This window comes from Schistocerca gregaria, chromosome 2 (assembly GCF_023897955.1).
Source record: "Schistocerca gregaria isolate iqSchGreg1 chromosome 2, iqSchGreg1.2, whole genome shotgun sequence".
Classification (NCBI taxonomy): Eukaryota; Metazoa; Arthropoda; class Insecta; order Orthoptera; family Acrididae; genus Schistocerca; species Schistocerca gregaria.
In genome coordinates, this window is record NC_064921.1 from 636,966,010 (window position 1) to 636,991,502 (window position 25,493).

Sequence of the window (25,493 nt, forward strand, 5' to 3'; positions counted from 1 at the left end):
TGTTCCTGTATTAACCCTATTTGATTTGGTGTTGATAATCCTGCACTAACGAGGCTAGAAGTCTTGTTCTTCCTGCCACTGCCGTGCACCAGTTCCCACTATAATTAACTTCTACCCATCTATTACTCTTTTTAGATCTAGCTATTCAATTAACTGATCTAACATTCCATACTCTGACCCATAAAATGTCAGAGTTGTCCCCCCCCCCCCCCCCCCTTTCCTCCTCCCTCCCAAATTGACTAGTGTTTTTATCTGCCCAAAGATCCATATAAGAGCTGTTTTGTATGTGTAATATTTTATCCAAGAAAATGCTATCACTCTTAAACCACACAATAGAGTTTTAAGGCCTTAGTAGCTATAACCACTGTAGTTTCCTCTTACTTTCAGCTGTTAATAGCACCAACATGGCAATCCAGATCACTTAATCATCCAGACAGTTGACCCTCCAAATACTGGAAAGACTGCTGCTCCTCTTTGGGAACCATAAGTTAGTCTGGCCCCTCTACACATACACCTCAATGTGATCTATATTGCTAAAGCAAAGAAGCCAACCCTTCTCAGCAGGGTATAAAAATTGTGGTGTACAAAAAATGATGATTAGAAAAAAAGCTCTGTTTGCAGAAGCATTTCAATCCAGTTTTCTGTGTGGTAGTGAAAAAGGAAAACAAAAATTAAGAACAGCTTGAAAATATTTAATAGCAACAATATGAAACTACTTCACATTTCCTCAATGTCTACAGACAAATAGTTTTCACTTTTAGGTTACTAGTTCCATCCAAAATAGTACAGGGATTTTATCAAAACCAAATTAAGTTTATTTACAGCACTGTTACCTTTCAAATAAAGTATGCCTTCCTGTTCATTTATTCCAAGCAGATAGGGGACTGGTAAATAGTCATTATTCTTAAGAATTTCCAGTGGATGCCTCTTAATGAATGCATCACTCTCAGGTACTGACTCTTCCACAGTGGGCAAGAATGGAAAATATGAAAACCGTGCTTTGTCCTGAAATAAAGTTAGAGCTTGTGTGCAAATTTTTATATTAAAAACACATTTCAAATGTACAATATTACTTATTCATATTTTACAAAATTAGATGAGATATCCATCATCCTTACAATGAAGGAAAATTAATTTTTCTTTACATTATTGAATATGTTGTAAACATGATGTATGTGCATATGGTAGGAGAAGGAAATACAATAGAAGTGACATACCAATAACAGTTTACACCTTACACAAAGAACTATAAGAAGTCATTATTCCCACACTTAATTTGAATGGAATGGAGAAAACTAATATATGGCACAAAAGGTATATTTGCACATGTAATACATAGTCATTTGAGTATTGCATGTATGGATGTATACACTGAAGCATTAAAAACAAGTGATTGAACTATGACTACTTATTACAAATTTTAGGAAAATAAAAATTTGCAAAACTCTGTGTATAAATATAACTATCAAAATATAAATAGAGACTTATAAGTAATTAATATAAGAAATAATGCTCAAAATAATTCATTCATTGTGTACTACAGATACAGTTATAAAAGAAACCCCTCAAAGATTTATATTGAGTCAAATAGACATTAACAAAGAGAAATGGCTGTTAGAAATAGCATTTATGATCAGTTGTTATTACCATGCTATAAATAGATTGAAAAATGATGTGGTGTCTTCAGTTACACTGAGTGGCTGCCACTTAACTTCTACTAATATCTTAATGTCTATTATCCAGTTGATACTTTAACAAAAGGCAACAGTTTTTGGCATGCCATAACAATAAGATACTGTTTACAATTAACATTGCTATTTGTCATGCAGTTAACAGGAATCTTCTGTCCTCTCCTAAGAATCCTAGAAAAGGAGGCAAAGTCTATGTGGAATTAATTTCTGTCTATTTATTGTGATATTTTAAATGAAATTGATATTTTATTGTTAGTAACATAAGCCAACTAGGAGAAAAAGTACAAGGAACTGAGGGTAATAATCCCAAGGTATCTGAAGAATTTTGCTTACATGCTAGAATGAACAAATGTTGATGATGATTTACAGCCATCTGAAATTTATTTAAAATAAATTTGCTGATGTAAATATCTTGGCACGACAATAAAACACTGTCAATGCATGCACTGTCAATGCATGACCACAAGGGCACTGTGGGGCTGGGTCACTGGAGAGCAGGTAGCGGTGGCTAAACCGGCAATGCCCAATCCGCAACCTGGTCAGAAGGACCTCTTCCCGCCGAGATGGTCGGGAGGAGGTTGTCCAAGCAGTTGGGAATGGTTTTACAGCCCGGAGCTTGTTTCCTTGAAGTGATGACCAAGTATCCCACCACAATGACACAAGCCTCTTACAAACAACCCCACTAATGTCAGATGACAGGACACAATGGGAGGCTGGCCGAGGCAGGAGGACTGCAGCCTTGGCTGCAGCATCAGCAGCCTCATTCCCAGGCACTCCTACATGGATGGGAACCCACAGAAAGCTGACAGGAGAGCCACCATCAGCAAAAGAATGGAGGGACTGCTGGATCTGTTGCATCAAGGGATGGACCGGATATGGAGCTCCAAGGCTCTGAAGAGCACTGAGTGAATCAGAGCAAAGTACATACGATGAATGGCAGTGGCAGCGGGCATACTGAATGGCCTGATGGAGAGCAAAAAGCTCGGACGTAAAGCTGGAACACTGGTCGAGGAGCCGGTATTTAAAGGTGGCGGCCCCGACAACAAAGGCACAGCTGACACCATCGACAGTTTTGGAGCCATCAGTGTAAATAAAGGTGTGACTGGCAAGTCGTGCACGAAGTTCGACAAACAGTGAGCAATACACTGCAGCTGGAGTACCCTTCTTCGGGAGCGAGCTGAGGTCGAGATGAATATGAACTGGAGCCTGGAGCCAAGGTGGTGTCGGGCTCGCACCCTCTCTGAAGGTGGTAGGGAGGGCAAAATCCAATTGTCGAAGCAGGCGACGAAAGCGGACTTGAGGGGACAGTAGGGAAGACACGTACAACCCATACTGACGGTCGAGAGAATCAGCTAAGAAGGACTGATAAGAGGGGTGGTCGGGCATTGACAACAGCCGGCAGGCATACCGAAAAAGCAGTACGCCGCACCGGTAGGTCAACAGTAATTCGGCAGCTTCAGCATAAAGACTCTCAACGGGACTAGTGTAGAATGCTCTGGTCGCAAGACGTAACCCCCAATGGTGGATGGAGTTGAGACGGCGTAAGAGGGATGGCCGAGCAGACGAGCAGACAAGGCTCCCATAATCCAGCTTTGATCAGACTATGGACCGATACAAGTGAAGCAGGACAGTGCGATCCACTCCCCAAGATGAACCACTAAGAACTCTGAGGACATTAGGGAACATGTACAACGGGCAGCCAAATAAGAGATGTGCGGAGACCAACAAAGTTTCCTGTCCATAGTGAGCCCTAGAAACTTTGTTGTTTCCATGAATGGGAGAACAACGGGACCGAGATGTAAAGATGGCGGAAGGAATGCTTTATATCACCAGAAGTTGATGCAAACTGTCTTCTCTTCAGAGAACCGGAAGCCATTAGCCACACTCCATGAGTATATGCTGTCAAGACAAAGCTGAAGGCAGCGCTCCAGGAGGCATGTTCTCTGGGCACTGCAGTAGATCGCGAAGTCATCAACAAAAAGAGAGCCTGAGACATTAGGTGGAATGCAATCCATAATTGGATTGATCACTATGGCAAAAAGGGCTACGCTCAAGATGGAGCCCTGACCCACTCCGTGCTCCTGGAGGAAGACGTCGGACCATACGGAACCCACACATACCCTAAACGTTCGATCTGTTATAAAGGAATCAATAAAAAGGGGCAGGCGGCCGCATAGACCCCACCTGTGCATAGTGCGGAGAATACCTCCTCTCCAACAGGTATCATAAGCCTTCTCCACATCAAAGAACACGGCTACCGTTTGGTGCTTTCGCAAAAAGTTGGTCATGATGAATGTCGACAACGTCACAAGGTGCTCAACAGCAGAGCGGCGGCAACCAAAGCCGCATTGAACATTGGTAAGTAGCTGTCGAGATTCAAGAATCCAAACTAACCGAGCATTAACCATGCGCTCCATCACCTTACAGACACAGCTTGTAAGAGAAATGGGGTAGTAACTAGAAGGAAGGTGTCTATCCTTCCCGGGTTTGGGTATAGGAACAACGACGGTGTCACGCCAACGCATGGGGACTTGACCTTCGGTCCAGACGTGATTGTAGGTACGAAGAAGAAAGCTTTTGCCTGCCGGAGAAAGGTGTGTCAGCATCTGAAGGTGAATGGCATCTGGCCCCGGAGCAGAGGACGTGGACAGTGCAAGTGCACGTTCGATTTGCCTCATAGTAAAGGGGGCATTATAAGTTTCCAGATTCAGCGAGTGGAAGGAAGGTCGCCGAGCCTCTTCTGCCTCTTTCCTGGGAAGGAAGGCAGGGTGGTAATGGGCGGAGCTTGAAACCTCTGCGAAAAAGTGGCCGAAGGCGTTGGAGACATCCACAGCATCAACAAGTACCTCATTACCTGAAGTCAGGCCAGGTACCGAGGAGTGGGCCTTAATGCCCGACAGCCGTCGCAGGCCACCCCAGATGACAGAAGAGGGAGTAAAACTGTTAAAGGAGCTGGTGAAAGAGGCCCAACAAGCTTTTTTGCTGTCTTTGATGACTCTACGGCCGCCAACGTAGGATGGTGGCGAAAGGTGCATAAGGCATGTCATCGAGCAGGGATAGCGTTTCTAGAAGCCTCATTCCACCAGGGGACGGAAACGCGATGTGAAGAAGAGGTAGTACGAGGAATGGAACATTCAAAAGCATTGATGATAACAGCCGCGAGGTATTTGACCTGACTGTCACAACTGAGAAAATCATGGTTTGGAAACGTCGCCAGGGAGGAGTAAAGTCCCCAGTCAGCTTTCGGTATGTTCCAGCTTGAAGGACATGGGGATGGGGTGTGGTGCAGGAGACGAACGACACAGGGGAAATGGTCGCTTGAATAGGTGTCAGAAAGGACATACCACTTGAACCGACGGGCAAGAGTGGTAGAACAGATCGAGAGGTCCAAGTGGGAGTAGGTATGAGTAGAGTCCGAGAGGAAAGTCGGGCCACCAGTGTTGAGGCAGACAAGATTGAGATGGTTGAAGACGTCCGCCAAGAGGGAGCCTCTCTGACAGGATGCAGGAGAGCCCCAAAGGAGATGATGGGCATTGAAGTCGCCAAACAATAAAAACAGCGGAGGAAGCTGAACAATCAGGTGCATCATGTCAGCCCGCCTAACTGCGGATGACGATGGAGTGTAGACAGTACAAACAGAAAAAGTAAAGGCAAAAAGAGTAATACGGACAGCTATTGCTTGGAGTGGGGTGGTCAATGGTATGGGATGGTAATAGACATTGTCCCGAATGTGCAACATGACCCCACCATGAGCTGGAATACCGTCCACAGGGGTGAGGTCAGACCGCTCCGAGGTATAGTGGGTAAAAGCAATACGGTCAGTTGGGTGCAACTTGGTTTCCTGGAGACCGAGGATGAGCAGACAGTGCAGGCTTGTAATTCCTCCTGATTAGATCGAATACCTCTTATGTTCCAATGTAACAAAGCCATCGCTAGTCAGAAAAAAGGGGGAACGAAACGGGTGAAGAGCTGGTCACCTCAACAGCTGTGGAGGACCAGGTTTCGAGGGAACAACACTACAACGCGCCGGGGTGGAGAGGGGGATAAAGACTTCTTCTTGGAGGCCTTCTTGGAAGTCTGAAGAGACACGGGGATGGTGGGCTGGACCCGAAGAAGGTCCTCACGTGCAAGGTCTGTTTTGGAACGCCAGACCTTGGAAGCCGGGGTCCAAAACGTTAACATTTCCCCGATGGACGCATGAGAAGAGAATCGCTTCTCAGGCGGTGGAGGGGAAGGAGGAGGAAGGGTGGCCCCTGGGGCAGAGGGGGCAGGGGCCGCGAGGGAGGAGGATTTGGAAGGGAGGGATTTGGGAGGCATAGACCCCAGACAGGGTGAGGAGGTGGAGGGGGGACAGGATAGGGGTGAGGACACTGCGGAAGGAGTGGACATGACTGAGGCAAACGAAGTTGTCAACGTCACGGGATGGAGGCGGTCATACTTCTTCCTGGCCTCAGAATAAGAGAGACGGTCCAAGGTTTTTAATTCTTGAATCTTCTTCTCCTTCTGATACGCAGGGCAGTCTAAAGATCTAGGCGAGTGGAGGCCAGGACAATTGACGCACCGAGGTGGTGGGGTGCATGTATGTTCCTCACGAAGAGGACGTCCACAATCACCACAAAGCGGCTCAGCCTCACACCGTGATGACATGTGCCCAAAGCACAAACACCGAAAGCAGCACATAGGAGGCAGGACGTAAGGTCGCACGTCGCACCGGTAGCACATCACCTTTACCTTCTCTGGGAGAACGTCCCCCTCGAAGGCAAGGATAAAGGCCCCGGTGTTGATGCGACAGTCTTTGGGGCCGTGCTGGACTTGCCAGACGAAATGCATGCCTCGGCACTCCAGGTTGGCCCTGAGCTCCTCATCAGATTGAAGCAGGAGGTCCCGATGAAAAATAACCCCCTGCGTCCTATTCAGTGCCAGATGCGGGACAATGGACACTGGGATGGCCCCTAGTCGGAGGCACGCCTGGAGCGCCGCCGACTGTGTGGCGGAGGTGGTCTTTATAAGAACAGACCCCGAATGCATTTTACTGAGAGCCTCGATTTCCCCGAGATGTCCTCGATGTGCTGGACAAAGAACATGTGCTTGGAGGTGGCGAACGTCCCCCCATCGGTCCGAGAACAGACTAAATAGCAGGTGAAGTACTTCGCCCCAAGCCGGTAGGCCTGTCCTTCCTCCCAGGGACTGGCCAAGGGGGAAAGGGCAGGCGAACCAGAACCAGAGACAGTACCTTTCTTTTCAAAAGACTCAGCCGCAGATCGACCTGATACATGTTGACGTTTCATCTGCGAAACATCCACCCCGATACCACCCACTCCGACCAGGGGCTCTCCCCACAGGCGCCACCCAGCCTCAGCAAGGGCCACGTGGCAGGATGACCGTTGCCAAGAGTCCTGATGCCCCGAGGAGACGGGCATCTACTCCTTGGCCGACGTGGGGAGGGTGCAGCTCAGGTATCGGCAGTATGGTCCCTGTGTTGTCAGGGGGCTACAACCTAGAGGGTACATGATGACCCCACCACAACGGGCTGGCTACCGTGCTGGATTTTGGGTGCCATGGAAAGTCCATCATGATCGTAGGTGCAGATGGGAATGCACTATGGGCATAACTTGTGCAACCCATCAGGCGTTTAGGCCCAATTTGAGGAATAGTGGGTGCGGTTACAACGCTGTTACAATGCTGAGTGCCAAGGTCTTAGTGCACTGAGGACCAGTGATACACCACGTAAGGTGTCCTTCCCCAAAAGGCTCGTACTTCTGTAGAATTTTGAAAAATGGAGGTCAAACCCCAAGGGGGACCATCACATGGAAGGCCGAAATGGTTGAAACTCCTTTTAGTCACCTCTTATGACAGGCAGGAATACCTCGGGCCTATTCTTACCCCGGACCCGCAGGGGATGTGTAGATAGTGTGACATATGGAAGTTTGGACTTGTCTGAGAGATGTGCACAGATAGCCTAAGTGATTAAGATGGAAACTTGCAAGAAACATAAGAGATACTCTTAAATGCTAAGCTTGCAGTACAGAGCTTCTGGATTAATTTATTTTTATGTTAACTTCAATTTTACTTGTTGTTATTATAAGCGATCACAGAACAGAAAGACAAATGCAATCACTTAGTAGTGGAAAGGCATAATGACCAGATGAAATACCTATAAGATTCTACAGAGATTATGTGAAAGAACTTCCTTCCCTAGTATTAAGCAACAAAGGGTACCTATTGACTGGAAAAGACCACAGATCATACCCATTTTCAAAAAGGATTGTAGAACAGGTGCACATAATTACAGGCCTATATTGCTGACATCAATCTGCTGTAAAAGTATAGAACATATTATATGCCCAATAATTATGATATTCTTTGGAGAACAAAAACCACCTCCATAAAAATCAGCATATATTCTGCAAACAGAGATATTGCTAAACTCAGCTCACCCTGTTCTTCCACAAAAGCTACAGTGCTGTAGACATCAGTGCTCAGGCTTCAGGAAGGCATCTGATGCCATCTCATACTGCTGTTTCATGAAAAAGAAGAGCAGCTTACTATTTGTTAGACCAGATATGTGACTGGATTCAAGATTTCCTTGCAGAGAGAACTCAACATGTCACTTTTAATGGCATAAAATCAACAGATGTAAAGGTAATTTTGGGAGTACCCTAAGAAAGTGGGACAGGGCCATTACTGTTTACAGAATATGTAACTCAGCTAGTAGAAAACATCAGAAACTCCAGAAGACTATTCACACATGATGGGGTTCACAAGAAGATAGCAATGCTAAAAGTCTGTAGTGGTTTGAAAAAAAGGATCTGCGGACGACTGATGAATGGTGCCGTGGGTGGCAGTTGACCCGGAATGTCAATAAATATAACATGTTGTCCATACATATGAGAAGAAATTCACAACTGTCTAACTACACCATTGATGAAAAAATGCTGGAAACAATACTTATAGTAAAATGTTTCAGAGTAACCAACTAAAGTGACCTGATGTGGAACAACCACAAAAAAAGGAATCTTAAGGAAATTTAACTCATCCATGAAGGAAGTGGTTTAAAATACACTTTTTCAACTGATTCTTGAGTGTTGCTCATCACTCAGGGACCCTTACAGGTAGGAATAACAGAACAGACAGAGAAGGTGCAACAAAGAGCAGTGCTTTCAATTACATGGTCATTTGGTCTGTGTGAGAGCATTGCAGAGAATACAACAATCTCTAGTGGCAAAGAATAAAAAAAGAGATGATGCACATCATGGAGTGGTTTATGATTGAAATTATGAGGCAGAACATTCTACGAAGAGTTGAGCAACCTATTATCTGCTCCTATATACCGGGTGATCAAAAAGTCAGTATAAATTTGAAAACTGAATAAACCATGGAATAATGTAGATAGAGAGGTAGAAATTGACACACATGCTTGGAATGACATGGGATTTTATTAGGAAAAAAAGCAGTTCACAAAATGTCTGACAGATGGCGCTGGACAGCAAAACATCAGTGACTGCGCATGACAATCGTGTATAAAAGGATCTGTAACGAGAATCAGATGCGCCAGCAGTCACAGCATGTTGATGTTACCTGAAAAGGTGCTTTTAAGGAAGCTGTATTATCAGAATGGGGAATGTGCTAGTTCAGCGTTATGATACTATTGTCATAGGAAGGGGATTTGAATGGGTAAAGGTCCTTTGACAAATGCAGCTGTGGCGAGAATGATTTCGAAGTTCGAAGCCACTGGTTGTTTAGACAATAGACCCCGCAGTGGCCGACCGAGCACAAGGCACAATGCTGCTGAGACAGTTCAGCAAGATATGGAGACTGTAGCGAGTTCGTCTATGCACGGGGAAGTCAGCACTCATGCAGTCTCATGTCGCACCTGCATTCCATACACTACTGTTTGGTGGGCACTGAGGCGTACCCTATGATGCTATCCGTACAAAATCCATCGGCATCATGAACTGTTACCTAGCGATTTAGTGAAGCAGAGGGCATTTGCGGTGTGGGCATTTCAAAAGCTGGTGGGAGATGATGATTGGTTGAGTAACATGTTGTTGACCGACGAAGCTCATTTCAGGCTCCAAAGATCTGTCAATGCCCACAACTACAGAATTTGGGCTACCGAAAACCCTAGAACTGTCGTGGAAACCCCATTGCACGACAAGAAAGTCACGGTATGGGTTGGATTTACCACATCTACTATTATCAGGCCTTTTTTCTTCGAGGAAATGCGTGATTCTGGTTTTGTAACTGCTACTGCGACGGTTGAGAGGTATGCCGATATGTTACAAAATCACATCATCCCCAGCCTGGCTGATAAATACCTGCTGTAATGTACGATGTTTATTCAGGATGGCACTCCACCCCATAGTGCTAGATGCGTGAAAGATCTCTTGTGCACGTCATTTGGTGAGGATAGTGTGCTCAGCCACCACTTTCATCATGCCTGGCCTCCCAGGTCCCCAGACCTCAGTCTGTGCGATTATTGGCTTTGGGGTTACCTGAAGACGCAAGTGTATCGTGATCGACTGACATCTCTAGGGATGCTGAAAGACAACATCCGACGCCAATGCCTCACCAAAACTCCAGACATGCTTTACAGTGCTGTTCGCAACATTATTCCTCAACTATAGAATGATGGTGGACATATTGAGCATTTCCTGTGAAGAATATCATCTTTGCTTTGTCTTACTTTGTTATGCTAATTATTGCTATTCTGATCAAATGAAGCACCATTGTCAGACATTTTTTGAACTTTTGAATTTTTTTTTTGTTCTAGTAAAACTCCATGTCATTCCAAGCATGTGTGTCAATTTGTACCTCTCTATCTACATTATTCCATGATTGATTCAGTTTTCAAATTTATACTGACTTTTTGATCACCCGGTATATGTGTCTCGTGAAATAACCACAATGAGAAAATTCTAGGAACTAGAGCTAATACAGAGGTTTACGCATAATCATGAGCATCATTTGCAAATGGAAATGGAGATCAGATAGTGGTACCAGAAGTACCTTTAACCACACACTGCCAGGTGGCTTGTGGAGAATGCTTCTAGATGATGTGGACATAGAATATAAGTTTTCTTTGGAGTAATTCTTTACCCTGTTTGTTATGAAATAGTTGCAGGTCTGTTCAAAGTAATTCAGGCAGCAGTGCATCTATTTATTAATAGCAACACTTGTACTAATTCACAACTAAAATAGGGATACTTCTCTTGCTTAATTTTATTCCATTGTCTCTCATACTATTCCCTCACACTTTCTCATTGGAGGCTTTATTTTTTAGCCTTTGCTGGACCACTGATGCGTTGAATTTCACCAAGTTCAGAAGACCTAGCCATAACCAACTTAGTGGAGCAAAAGACTTAATGATATTGTTGAAGATGAATCACAACTGATGGACGTCATACATTCACTAATGTATGACATAAGAAATGGTGGCACCTGCAGTACTGGCCTATAGTGTTTACTTGTACTCTCATCACTCACTGATGTCAAAGCACTCCTCTTCCTCCCTCTCTGATGACATGCCATCTTCAATGGATCCCTGCTCCATCTATCTACATCAGCTGAAAAAATTATTCCTATCCCTAGCTAAAGCCCAGTCCCACAACCCGTTCCTCAAATGCTCCCACACCAGCCTAATAATTAAAATTCCTCTCTCTTTATGTCATCCCTCCTTCTGCAAAGATGTTCGAATCTTGAGATTCCACTAATCCCTATACCTGGCTAATCTGATACTAGAGAAACAAATTTCCATAGCACAAACAACCCCACCAAATGACCTTGCACTCTCTGCAAGATACCCATTACTGTGAAACATCCATTAACTACTACCTACCTCTCAAATGGAAACCTTGGCCCTCCAACACATGGAAGAGTGTTCCATGCACTGTCACAAACAATTTTCTTATTTACTGACATCCTCCTTCTGAGTACCACCACCTGTCAATTCCTACCCCCCACCACCAAAATTAGCCCCTAATAGCACTCAGACTCTGTCTTCCAGACTATTTCCATTTCTCACATTGTAACATTGCATGTATGTAGTCGAGCCAGTCAGCTACCTAGAACTGGAATGAGGTAATGTGACTTTGTAGCAGTGATGAAAACTAGTGGTCACAGGGTGCACTGTGGCCAGTTCAGCTAGTTGACTATTTCTGGTCATCCAGGTGCAGAGGCAATGAGCACATTGCCGGAAACAGGTAAATCTCAGAGCTGGGAATTTAGATGGGTGATGCTCACATTGCCTTTGTGCAGAATATGCTTCACAAAATGGTAAAGTGTCAGACAGTCTTAAAGATGGACAAGTTATAGCTCCTTGAGATTTGACAACAACTCTCATCAAATATTAACGCAAATCTGAATATATTTGCAATCTCAGAAAGATAATGTACATCCAGTGACACAATACTATCTTAGTATCTTTAAAACTGCAGAAGTTAATATGTCACAATAGTGAATAAAATTTTTTAGGCTGAATCTCTGAATTAACAACTTTGAATCATTTCATGCAAGTTCAAGAAACCATATCTCAGATTACGACACTCCACTATAGCTATCATCCCTCAAAGCTACATACCTATATCTATTTTATGTTTTGATTTATGACATCTTTTATATTGCTTTCGTTATGCAAATATTTTACAGAACATCATATTCTATACCTTTACACAGCTAATTAATAGAGCATCAGTACCTCATATTTTGTGATACTTGTGTATTTCTTTACTGACCAGTTTGGTATCTTGCCAGTCACTTTGTTTAAATGCTGACCACAGGTGCTATTAAAATACTGTGCTAATTTAAAACTGGTCAATCAAGAGCTATCAGACACCACATTTGAAAAAAAATCCAAAAGATGCTGCTGTTGGGTAGGCATCAATAACTGTCTAAATAATATTTAGTGATAACCTGTAGTTATTTAATATGAGCACAGTGGCACAAGAATATTGGCTTATTATGTAGGGACAAACCTTTATTTATAATTATTGTAAATTAGCTGAGTGTGACAGAATCTTTATAACATGTCAATTAAAGTATAATTGAAATATATTAGTTTATTGCAGAAAGTGGTCATGTGAGGCAAATCATGTCCATAGAGCTTGAGAATGATGCATTTTTGGTGAGGATGGGCTTCAGCCAATGAGAGTTGGACAGCATCGAACATTAATGGAGTCAAGTGGAGGGAGATTGGGACCTTTCCAAGTGAAGAGCTCAAGGGAGTGATTCTGGTCACTTTTATGTTTGTGCTGGAAAAAGACAGAGCAGCCCATGGTAACATGTGAGATGCATAGGTGACAGATTATGGGTGGTGAACGGCAACTACAGTGCTCAAACTTTTGAGATATTTTGAGAGGTCTGAATGTGCTCCAGACTAGGACTTTTTTCTGCTTGATTTACAGAACTGAGAATAGACAGAGTATGAGTTACAATTCTTTGTATTGTGTTTATTAATTTGTGAATTGTCTTGTTGAACTCTGAACTATTTTGAGCTCATTAATATTTCATGTATTGTGATTGTGAAATGGGTTTAGTTTTCATGTATCTTTGCTGATTATTCATTCTGGGGATTTTGCTACCATTCTCAAAAGTCATAAATGTAACTTGACTGCATTTGATAAAGGTATTTTTGTCTTCATTTTAATTGACTATCGTGGGACCACTTTCCCTTTATTTGAGAGGTCCTTTCCTAAATAAACATTGTTCAACACAATTCTCCATCATCTGCATCAATTACAGACATTAGAATAGAACACTTTTTATTAAATTATTCATTTAGCTTTTATTTCCTATTTATGTGGATTTTATTCACTCACAATTCTAAACAATGCATAGACTATTTGACAGCAAGATCAAGCTACTGGTTATTATTTGCAGTGAATTAGCTGTGAGGAATGAAAGCCAACATGTGCAGCTTGACCATATGGCTACACTGAGTTGTTCTTTTTAAACAGAGCCATGCATAGCCCCTGTACCTAAAATACGAGTAACAGCAGGTGATGACAACTGGTTTGCTTGTATGGATTGCTGTTTGGAAGAGCAACTACATGCAGTAGTAACCTTTAGGTACTGTTGCAACATCTCACAAACATATCTCCCATCATCCCACAAAACCCAGAACTGAGACAAACTCCAAACACTGTTCTCAGTCTATTTACCACTAACTCAGTGCTACAAAAATGTCAACCCTATCCAAATGCCTCACCTTCAGCCCCACCCACAAGTTCAATCATACTCAGCTCATCAAAGACTTGCTCTCTTTCTCACAATCCCTAGTGTAGAAAAACTTCCTCACTACCATTTCCTACAACCACAACCAACCAAACTACAACATTGAACCTTGCCTCTCCCATTTCATACCTGTGTGTAGCCTCCCTAACTTTCACCTAACCATCTTCTGATTAATTTCTCTCATTTGTTCCTGTTCCTCTCAACTATCCCAGGAACCAGCTGCAGAGGAACTCCCTTATCATCCAGAATCATACCACACTGGTACAAATGAGCCATATCATTTACCAGATCTTTGATTACCACATGAAAATGAGAAGTATCCTGCCCACAGTTCTTCTTGTCCCTTCCTAATCTATGCAATATCCTACTCTATACCTACACAATACAAACCCTTAACTCCTTGATACATACCTGCGGAAGACCCATGTGGAATATTTGTATGGTACACCCAACAACCACATCCTTCTCTACATGGGTGTCCATTCTATGACAGGCAGGGGAATCTGTGAAACCAGTTATGTCATGTATCAGCTCAGTAAATTTCGCACATCATTCTATTTGAACATGATTACCAACCATATGTCCACCTGAGTGAATGACCACTGCTAAAATGTGGCTAAGAGCAGGGCTGACTACCCAATGGGAACATACTGATAAGCACAACAAGCTTGATTCCACTGGCTGCTTCATAATCTGCCCCATCTTAATCCCCCAGTCCCTACCCTCACCCCTCCAGCATCAAATTCTCTGAATTACAGAGATGGAAATTGTCATTGCACTCTGCCCTTTGACATTGTTATCATGTTAGCCTCAATCTCTGCTAGCTCCTGCCCCCATTCACACATCCTACACTCTTATCATTTCCCCTGCTCTTTCCCTCTTCCTCTGTTTTATCTCCCATGTCCAATCCACTTCTCTACTCCATTACACACTGCACACTACTCCTACCTGTGGCTGGAACCAGTTATTCAGTGCCAAAGCCCTATCCCATGAGCCTGCTGCCTCTCCCTCTCATCCAAAAGCCATCACACTTCCCCATCCCTCATGCTTTCCACCATCACTCAAGTTGAGCTGCAGTGCTCGCACACTATCTACCAACTGGATTAATCTAATTGTACATTTGTATATGTGTGCGTGTGTGTGTGTGTGTGTGTGTGTGTGTGTGTGTGTGTGTGTGTGTGTGTGTGTGTGTGTGTGTGTATACTGTGTGAATGTATAGTCTATAGTTCTGAAAGTGGATTAGTCTGAAAGCTAGCAATGTTCTTAGACTTGTTTATATATCTGTCGCAACTGAGCACCTCACCTACTCAGAAAGTTCTTAACTTCGCTCCTCAAATTATTTCTTAATTAATATACTTATTAGCTTGAGGTACTGTCAATAACACAGGATATATGCCACCTCCTTGGAATGATTCATGTCCCCAGAACAAGAAAGAAATGTGGCCACCTCACACAAATGTAGCCATGTAAGGTGGGTAAACTCAAGATTCCAGAGGTTTATCCACATGGAACATTCCAGGTGTCATTGTGCAACATATTATCTAAAGAGTGAATATTTATAACTATGCAGTATTAATCTACTATTTATATTCTGGTTGGTTGCCAGAGTATTTCTAACTTGTAGAATTCTTGGGTTTCCACCCAGGCCACATCATAAGTTGTCCACAATATTTTGGAGACTTGTTGATATCTTAAGGTGGTCCCCAATGACTGCTACTCTGCTGTTGGTCATTTACCTCATCCACCACTCTGCCACTATCTTGGCCATTCCACATCCACCACTCTGCATATTGCTCCAGGACCTTCTCCTCAAAATGTTCATGAATTAATTTGCTACATCTGATGATAGAGGACACACTATGGTGATGCCATCCATCTGTTCATAATAAAGATGAAATAAGTTGAAGGGAGGATAAACTCCAAAAGTCTCATGAAGTTGGTCTAGTATTTCTTGGTCATAAGTTCCATTAATTCCTTTAGCAATACCGTGGTGAAGAGGGACACTACGTCAAAACTCTCCAGCAACCAGCCAGTCATTATACAGTGTGTTTTAAGAAGAATTTGACAAAACTGAAAATTCATATAAATTAATTCATAGTACCTACAGAGTTGATTGTAGTGTCAATTTGTAGGGAAATACATCAAGTTCTGTTTTGCATAATTTGCTAGTACTGAATTGCACTGAAGAAGCACTAGCGGTAGTTGTGATAAAGATGGCTGCCTTCACTGGACCTGAGTGTGCTGCTAGCTGTGGGTTTTGGTTTGAATAATTGAAGTCAGTGATGACAGTTCAGCATAATTTCTGTACCAAGTACACTAAAGATCCTTATAGTCTGCCTACAATTTATAAGCAGCATAAATGTTTTGTAGAAACAGGGAGCTCGGTAAGACATGGAAAATCATCAGGTCATTCAAGCACATCTGACAATGTTATTGGGTGCGTGAAACAATGTTTTGATGTTTTGTCAACAGCCCTACAAAATCAACCTGGCCTGCATCTCATGAACTGCAAATCCCGCACACAACTGTTTGGCATGTGTTGAGAAACCATTTTCATTTGAAACTGTAGAGACTGAAAATTGTACAAGCAATAAAAGACACTGATAAAATTACTTGCAAGAACTTCTGTGTGAATATGTTAAATTGATTACATGAGGCTGAACATTTCTTGGGCAAAATCATCTTTTCCGGTGAGTCGACTTTTCACTTATGTGACAACGTTACCTCACATAACTGTAAAATTTGGGGCTGTGAAATCCACATCAAACATTGCAACATGTTTGTGATAGCCCTAAACTAAATGTCTTTTGTACTTTGAGCAGGAACAAAGTGTATGGCTCCTTACTTATCCATGAGAGAACCATCAACGGGATTGTGTACCTGGATATGTCACAACAATTTTTGATGCTACAGATCAATGAGGATGAGCAAGAATGAAATGTTTACCTCATGTAAGTTGGTACACCACCCCACTACCTGGCTGACATCCAGGATTTTCTCAGTGACCACTTTCCAGGTCAATGGATTAGCCATTATGCACCAATTGAATGGCACCCATGTTCCCCAGACCTGGCACCACTCATTTTTTTAATGAGGATTCATCAACAATATTGTGGTTGTACTTCATGTGCTGGCTTCTCCACCTGAACTTAAGCTAGAATTTATGCTGCCACTGAAAAAGTTACACCTGCAATGCTACAGCGAGTTTGGGCAGAAATTGACTTATGATGGGGTCTGTGCAGGATAACCAATGGAAGCCACATACAGCATCTTTAGTTTAGGGTAAAAAACCTTGATGTGTTTCCCTACAAAATAACACTAAACCCAGCTCTATATCTTCTTTCAATAATTGATATGAAATTTTAAAATTTTAAAGTCTTTTTTGAAACACTGTATTGAGGAAAAGGAGTGGAGGAGTCATGGAATGGTATAGGGGGTAACAGCCAATTAGAGGATCAGCAGTTATCAGGAAACACCAGAAAATGGCAACAAGTCTGCTTGCTGAAGTATAATGGAGAAGTCATGAAGCAACTAGAGTGGGCACCTGAGAACCAAACTTTACATTCTGAATACCAAGACGTTCATCAGTTATTGTGCTGTTACTTCTATGCAGTAAGGTAAGCCTTGATTCTTATAGTGTAGAGGTATTGGTTATCCACGAGTTCATTTTAGCATACTAATATAAAAAAGAAGCTGTGGCAGTAAATAAACAGCTGTTAATAGTGTCCACTGCAAAGCAAAAACTTATTTCAAGTTATCATGTTAATTAATATATTTGTTACAGATTTAGAGTAAGGTAACCATAATTTTTTATTAATAGCAAAAGCAGTGTATATTTAATGATAAAAAGAATATAGATAAAAATAATACAGATTATTTATTTCAAATTTTGCAATTCTTAGCTCATTTCTTTTGTAATGCAACAGTCTGTGAGAGAAACACAGTGGGAGTAGTTGTTGCCTAACAATTTAATAGCAATGTCGTTCCTAACTGCCCAGTGTCCTTTCTCCAGACTATATTGTGCCAGGTCTGATCTGTACTTCTTGCATTGAACAGAGAACCAAACATGCCTTTATATAGGCTATTATTATAATGTGGTCACCACTTCCAAAGATACAGATTCCTAACCCCCTCCACCTCCCCCACTTCCCTCCCCAGGAAGGAATATGTACCGCTCCCATATGCATGTAGTGTTATTATGTCATTGCATTGTTAAGTGTGACATTGCGTTACAATACATTATCAATACGTTATCAGGAAACACCTGAAAATGGCAACAAGTCTGCTTGCTGAAGTATAATGGAGAAGTCATGAAGCAACTAGAGTGGGCACCTGAGAACCAAACTTTACATTCTGAATACCAAGACGTTCATCAGTTATTGTGCTGTTACTTCTATGCAGTAAGGTAAGCCTTGATTCTTATAGTGTAGAGGTATTGGTTGTCCACGAGTTCATTTTAGCATACTAATATAAAAAAGAAGCTGTGGCAGTAAATAAACAGCTGTTAATAGTGTACACTGCAAAGCAAAAACTTATTTCAAGTTATCATGTTAATTATATATATATATATATATATATATATATATATATATATATATTAAAAACAAAGATTCCAAGACTTACCAAGTGGGAAAGCGCCGGCAGACAGGCACATGAACAAAACACACAAACACACACACAGAATTACTAGCTTTTGCAACCGATGGTTGCTTCTTCAGGAAGGAGAGGGAAAGACGAAAGGATGTGGGTTTTAAGGGAGAGGGTAAGGAGTCATTCCAATCCCGGGAGCGGAAAGACTTCCCTTAGGGGAAAAAAAGGACAGGTGTACACTCGCGCGCACACACACACACACACACACACACACACACACACACACACACACACACACACACACACACACACACACACATATCCATCCGCACATACACAGACACAACCATATTTGTCTGCTTGTGTCTGTGTATGTGCGGATGGATATGTGTGTGTATGTGTGTGCGAGTGTACACCTGTCCTTTTTTTCCCCTAAGGGAAGTCTTTCCGCTCCCGGGATTGGAATGACTCCTTACCCTCTCCCTTAAAACCCACATCCTTTCGTCTTTCCCTCTCCTTCCTGAAGAAGCAACCATCGGTTGCGAAAGCTAGTAATTCTGTGTGTGTGTTTTGTTAATGTGCCTGTCTGCCGGCGCTTTCCCGCTTGGTAAGTCTTGGAATCTTTGTTTTTAATATATTTTTCCCATGTGGAAGTTTCTTTCTATTTTAATATTATCATGCATATCATGTATCTGAGGTGAAACAGGGGAACCAGCCTGTTATTTTCTTAGGTGGATGTGGAAAACTGCATCAAAATCACAGCCACAGTGGCCTGCAAACCAGCCCCTGTCACTAATCTTTGAGGCGGATTTGATCTGAAGCCAGTGGGTTTCCCTATATCCAACAAGCAGGCACTTTAATGCACTCAGCTATAAGAGTAGGTTCAATGACAATGTGTTGATTGTATTCATTTCCACTGAGAGCAGCCTGTGTGTGTTCTTTACATTATCATTTCTGTTTTTCTTGTATGCTGATGATATTACTTACTGAAGTTACTATTAACTTACAGTTTTTTATATCACTTAATTACGTTACTATTAATTCACAATAAATTTAACTAATCAGATTGTTGTAACACTCTTCTTTCTTTTTTCAATACTACATATTTTCGAAGGAGATGCATGATACTGAATGACATCTGGCAGAGACAAGTCTAAGAATTTGTACCACTTTTACAGACAGGTGTATCTGCTGCACAACCAGGATCTTGCATAATGTCAACAGTTATATGAATATAATATGTAAGAATAAAACTAATACAAATTTCATACATGTCAACTTTTTTCCTACATTAGAGACAGTAGACTCCACTGTCTGTAACAATTTACCTAGACATTCTCCTTTGCTTGGGTTTTATATGAAACCAAGTTAAAGTTTTAACTGTAAATTGTGATGATTTATATGAATCACAACTGACAGTTTTCAGTTATTTGCTTTGTATTGTAAAGAATATGATTAATGTTTTATTTATGTACTATGGAGAACATCATGCAATTAATGCAACTAATATTCAGTTGGACAGTAAACTGAAACTACCAGTAGTATCACTCTAATGGTTTGAGTCTGTAGTTTTGTTTTAACATGTCAACTATTTATCCCCTTTTTTAAAAATTTGTTTTAAAAATGAGTGAATTTTTTTGTCAAGTACTTAAGGGGGCAATCGGCTACCATTAACACAAATTGGTATGTTGTATTTTGTATTAATTAACAAACTGAAGTCTTTAAGGAATGTTCATTTGATATGATGAGCATGACTGTACATAGAAGATCTATACAAGGAAGACGAACATGAAGACAGTATTATAAAAATAGAAGAGAATGTAAATGAAGATTGGTGATAGATATAATCCTGTGAGAAGACTTTGACATAGGGCTGAAAGACATTAGTCAATACAAAGCCACTGGAGTATACAACATTCCACCAGAACTGCCTCCCTCGATAAAACTATTCCACCTGGTGTGCAAGTTGTATGAGACAGGGAAAATACCTTCAGACTTCCAGAAGAATGTAGTAATTTCAATTCCAAAGAAAGCACATGCTGATAGATGTGAATATTACCAAACTATCAGTTTCATAAGTCATGGCTGGAAAATATAACATGAATTCTTTACAGGAAAATGGTAAAACTGGTAGAAGCTGGCATTGTGGAAGATCACTTTGGATTCCAGAAAAATATAGGCACACACAAGGCAATACTGACACTATGACTTCTCTTAGAAGATAGGTTAAGGAAAGGCAAACCTATATTTATGGTATTTGTAGACTCAGAGAAAGATTTAGACAGTGTTGACTGGAATTATCTGTTTGAAATTCTGAAGGTAGCAGGAGTAACATATACGGAGCAAAAGGCTATTTATGACTTTTACAGAAACCAAACAACAGTTATCAGAGTCAAGGGGCATGAAAGGAAACCAGTGGTTGAGAAGGGAGTGAGAAAGAGTTATAGCCTATCCCCGATGTTATTGAATCTGTGCAGTGAGCAAGTTTACTACTTGCTTGATACCAAAGAAAATTTGGAGTAGGAATTAAATTTCATGGAGAAGAAATAAAAACTTTGAAATTTACTGATGATATTGAACAGAATGGACAGAATCTTAGAAGGAGGATGTAAGATGAGCATAAACAAAATAAAAACAACGATAATGGAATGTAGTCAAATTAAATCAGATTGTGCTGTGGGAATTAGATTAGGAAACATGACACTAAAGGTAGTAGATGAGTTTTGCTATTTGGACAGCAAACTAACTGATGAGAGCTGAAGTAGGGAGGATATAAAATGATGTAGACACAGTGGGAATAAAAGAATTTCTGAAGAAGAGAAATTTGTTAACACTGCATATATATTTAGGTGTTAGAGAGTCTTTTATGAAGGTAGTTGTCTGAAGTGTAACCTTGTATGGCAGTGAAACATGTACAACAAACAGTTTAGACAAGAAGAGAGTAAAGATTTTTGAAATGTGGTTCTTTAGCAGAATGCTAAATATCAGATCAGTAGGTTGTACAACTAATGAGGAAGTACTGAATAGAGTTGCTAAAAGAAGGGAGCACATGATAGATATATTTTGAGATATCACGAGATCACCAGTTTAGTAACGAGGGGGAGCTAAAAATTAAGGAGGGAGACCAAGAAATAATACAGTAAGCAGATTCAGAAAGATGTGGGTTGTAGTAGGTATCTGGAGATGAGGCTTGCACAGGATAGGGTAGCATGGAGTGCTGCACCAGACCAGTTTTCATACTGAAGACCAAAACAACAAAGACAATAAGCATGACCAAAGTTTCAAAGCTAAGGTTTTAATATCAAGAGCGAGAAAATTTTCTTTTCTTTATTTCAGTAAATTATTTACCATAATTGAAGATCTTGACTGTAAAAAGTGGTGAGCAACACATGTAGGGAGCCTGAGTTATTGCATGAAAACATACTAAGCAATATAGTTTTACCTTATTCAATGAAAATTCCATCATGATCCAAGCAACAGAAGCTCTATCTTGAAACTCAGATTCTAGCTAGTGCAACTTTGCCAGGATGTGTGCATGTAAACAGTGGTAAGTGCCACAAACATGGCTGCCTTGAGTGGTAATATGTGTGGTGCTCATGCCAAGCTGTGTGAATAAGGAGGAGGATGTCGATACATATGACTCCAATAAAGATCCCGCATATGTTTCTGAATGGAAACACACATTAAAAGGTGTGACTAATCAGATTAATGTAGAAATTTTCATTAAGCAAGTAAACAATATTAAGTCACTTCACTTATCATAGTTTACGTGCACGTATGTGACAGTTCTAGGTGCTTGCTGCATTGTTTTCTTATATAGCATTACCTAGATCTGTACCCATACCATACAAGCAAAGGTCAATTACATATTTGATTGCTTATGCACATTATTACTGCATTTATATATCCTACAAGACCTGTGTTGCGTGTATACTTATATTTGGCATATGTATGGAGTAGTGCATACTACAGACTATTGATGGATGTATTTTACCTTTGTAGGTGAAATTAATTCTGAGATACATGGAGGATGTTAAACTTATAGCTCTGAATTTTATAGGTTCAGAGTAACATAATAGAAATGCATTCTTCTGATGATGTGCCAGCTTCTGCAAGAAGAGACAGTTGATGTAAATGATCAGTAGAGCCAACAGAGAGGTCAGAAGAGGGGAAGGACAACCTGTCAGACATACAAATATAACCTCCATGATGCACTGTACAGCAATGTGCCAAACAACAACAACAACAGCCGCAGCAGCAGCAGTGCTCCATGTTCCCATCTTTCCCATAATGCTTCTTAAAACATGACAGGGCCATGTGCCCTAAGCACTGGCGATTTGCAAAAACTGCATGAAAGTAGGGCCTATAGAGTCTTTGTGTCATTCCCACCAACTCATGCAGATATTGACATGAATGTTAATTGTGAGTCTCCAGTGTTCACAAATTATGACAAACTGATTGTCAGAGTGTGACTGATGATGGCCAAATGCTCAGACTAAAAGTGGACACGTGAACCATGACTTTATTGAACTCACAAACCTAATTAGATTTATGCTGTGTGGCATTGCCTCCAGTTTCTTCACTCTTGATGAGTTACAACCAGCAGCACATTCCAATTTTGGGGCAACCTACAGCTCCCACTATGTACAAATCTGTTGTTCATTCCTTGACTATTTTGATAGTGGATTATGCTGTCACTGGGACAGCTTGTTTGGCCCAAATGCTTTCAATGATTTTGGTTTTTACATTTTGGATATGGTCCACCTCATTTCTGATCAGCTCCCTTTCCAGCAGTAAGACTGTCTGTAATCCGAATTTTCGTCTCTTGTTCTCAGATGGGTTAGGCTATTCCATTAATTTTGTGGCCTGCATTACCATGAAACTTATGGCACAACCACACTTTTTCCATACATGCCCTATTCCAGTGTTTCTGGGCGATTAAGAGAAATCAGAATTGGACATGTTAACAACATTGTAGATTATACAGCCTATTTATTACTTTGAGTGATAGTTCTAACCCCTTGTGATTGTTAAAAAACCATCTGGTTTTTTCCAAAACTGATTTATCTGAAGCCTTTTTACCAGATAATTCTAAACAGCTGCTTCTGATTAACAAACCTTTTGGGTTGTACTAATATCAGCACCTCCCATTTGGTATGGCTAGCATCCCACTGATTTTTCAGCATTTTTTGGAACAACTGATGGTGTCCATTCCACGTTGTATCAATTATCTTTATGACATTACTGTGAAGGTACATTCAAGGAAGAGAATTTATGTACTTTAAGCCACATTCATGGTCTTCCATACTGCAGGGCTGAAATGCAATTGGCAGAGTCACACTTTTCTCAGCCATCCATTGTGTCTTTGGTGTTTGAGGTTTCTCAAGATGGTGTTAAACCTTCACATCATCAGGTTGCTGTCACAACTCTGCCTCACCCTACCAACTTCAAAGAACTTCAAGCATTTTTAAGTAAAACTGCATACTATCACAAATTCTTTTGAGGTGCAGCCATGTTGGTCTATCCCCTCCATCAGTTGCTCCACAAGGATGTTCCTTTTTGATGGACACTGATCTGTGAGCACACATTCACATGTTTGAAATCTAAAATAATTTCTGCTCCTTGTTTGCCAAGTGGGTGCCCATAGCTGTATCCAGGATGACAAATCCGGGGTACATCTATGGGCACCATCCTATGCCAACCTATTCTTGCGCATCTAGAGGAATCCTTCCTAAACACCCAGAATTCTAAACCACTCACCTGGTTGAGATTCACTGATGACATCTTTGCAATCTTGATTGAGGGTGAGGTCACCCTATCCACATTCCTCCAGAAGCTCAACAGCTTTTCCCCATTTGCTTCATCAGGTCCTACTCAACCCAACAAGCTGCCTTCCTAGATGTTGACCTCCACCTCAAAGATGTCTACATCAGTACCTCTGTCCATATGAAAACTACTAACCATCACTCATACCTCCACTTCGACAGCTGCCTTCCATACCAAGAAGTCCCTTGCATACAGCCCAGCCACCGATGGTCATTGCATCGGCAGTGACAAGCGGTCCCTCTTGAAATATACTGAGGGTCTACTGAAGCCTTCACAGGCTGTAATTATCCTCCCAACCTTGTACAAAAACAAATCTATTGTGCCTTATCTGTCCAGTCCTCCACCATCTCTTAAGGTCTTACAGTCTGGCCACAGAGGAGCATTCCCCTTGTCAGTCAGTACTACCCAGGACTGGAGCAACTGAATTACATTCTCCACCAGGGTTTTGACTACCTCTCATCATGCCTTGAAATTAGAAATTTTCTGCCCACTATCCTTCCCACCCCTCCCATTGTGGTACTCTGGCATCCAATGAACCTACACAACATATTCTTACACCCTTACACAACCCCAGCTCCCAACCTCTTACCTAATGAATCATACCCCTGTAATAGACCTAGGTGCAAGACCTGTCCCATACATCTTCCCACCACCACCTACTTCAGTCTGGTCACAAACATCACCTATCCCATCAAAGCCAGGACTACCTGTGAAACCAGTCATGTGATTTACAAGCTAAGCTGCAACCACTATGCTGCATTCTATGTGGGCATGACTACCAACAACCACACACACACACACACACACACACACACACACACACACACACACACACACACACACGCACGCACACAAACAAACATGGCTGCAGTCTAGCAGCTGAAGCCACACTGCAACCACCACCACCACCAGCAGCAGCAGCAGCAACAGCTCATCATGGGAGTGACAACTGGGTGAGGGGCAAGGAGGAGCTGAATGCTTATATTGTGAGATTCTTTTTGTTGTGCCAATATGCAGCTCAGTATCTCTGTTATATTGTGAGCAGAAACTTTCCTTTTCATAATATTGTATTTTGGAAAGGTTTCACAATAATGTTTCATGAACTTGCCCAGCCAGTAAACTGTGATAAGTCAAAGGTAGCTGATGTTAAGTACA

At 41.6% G+C, this 25,493-nt stretch overlaps 1 protein-coding gene across 2 annotated transcripts in view; it reads right to left on the bottom strand.

Moving 5' to 3' along the window:
* Positions 1 to 25,493, bottom strand: part of LOC126334668 (juvenile hormone esterase-like) — a 113,742-nt gene that overhangs the window by 34,281 nt on the left and 53,968 nt on the right. For both annotated transcript variants that reach the window (XM_049997134.1, XM_049997133.1), the window contains one exon: positions 834 to 1,005. In XM_049997134.1, coding sequence (XP_049853091.1) covers positions 834 to 1,005 — 172 coding nt within the window. The remainder of the gene's footprint in view (positions 1 to 833; positions 1,006 to 25,493) is intronic.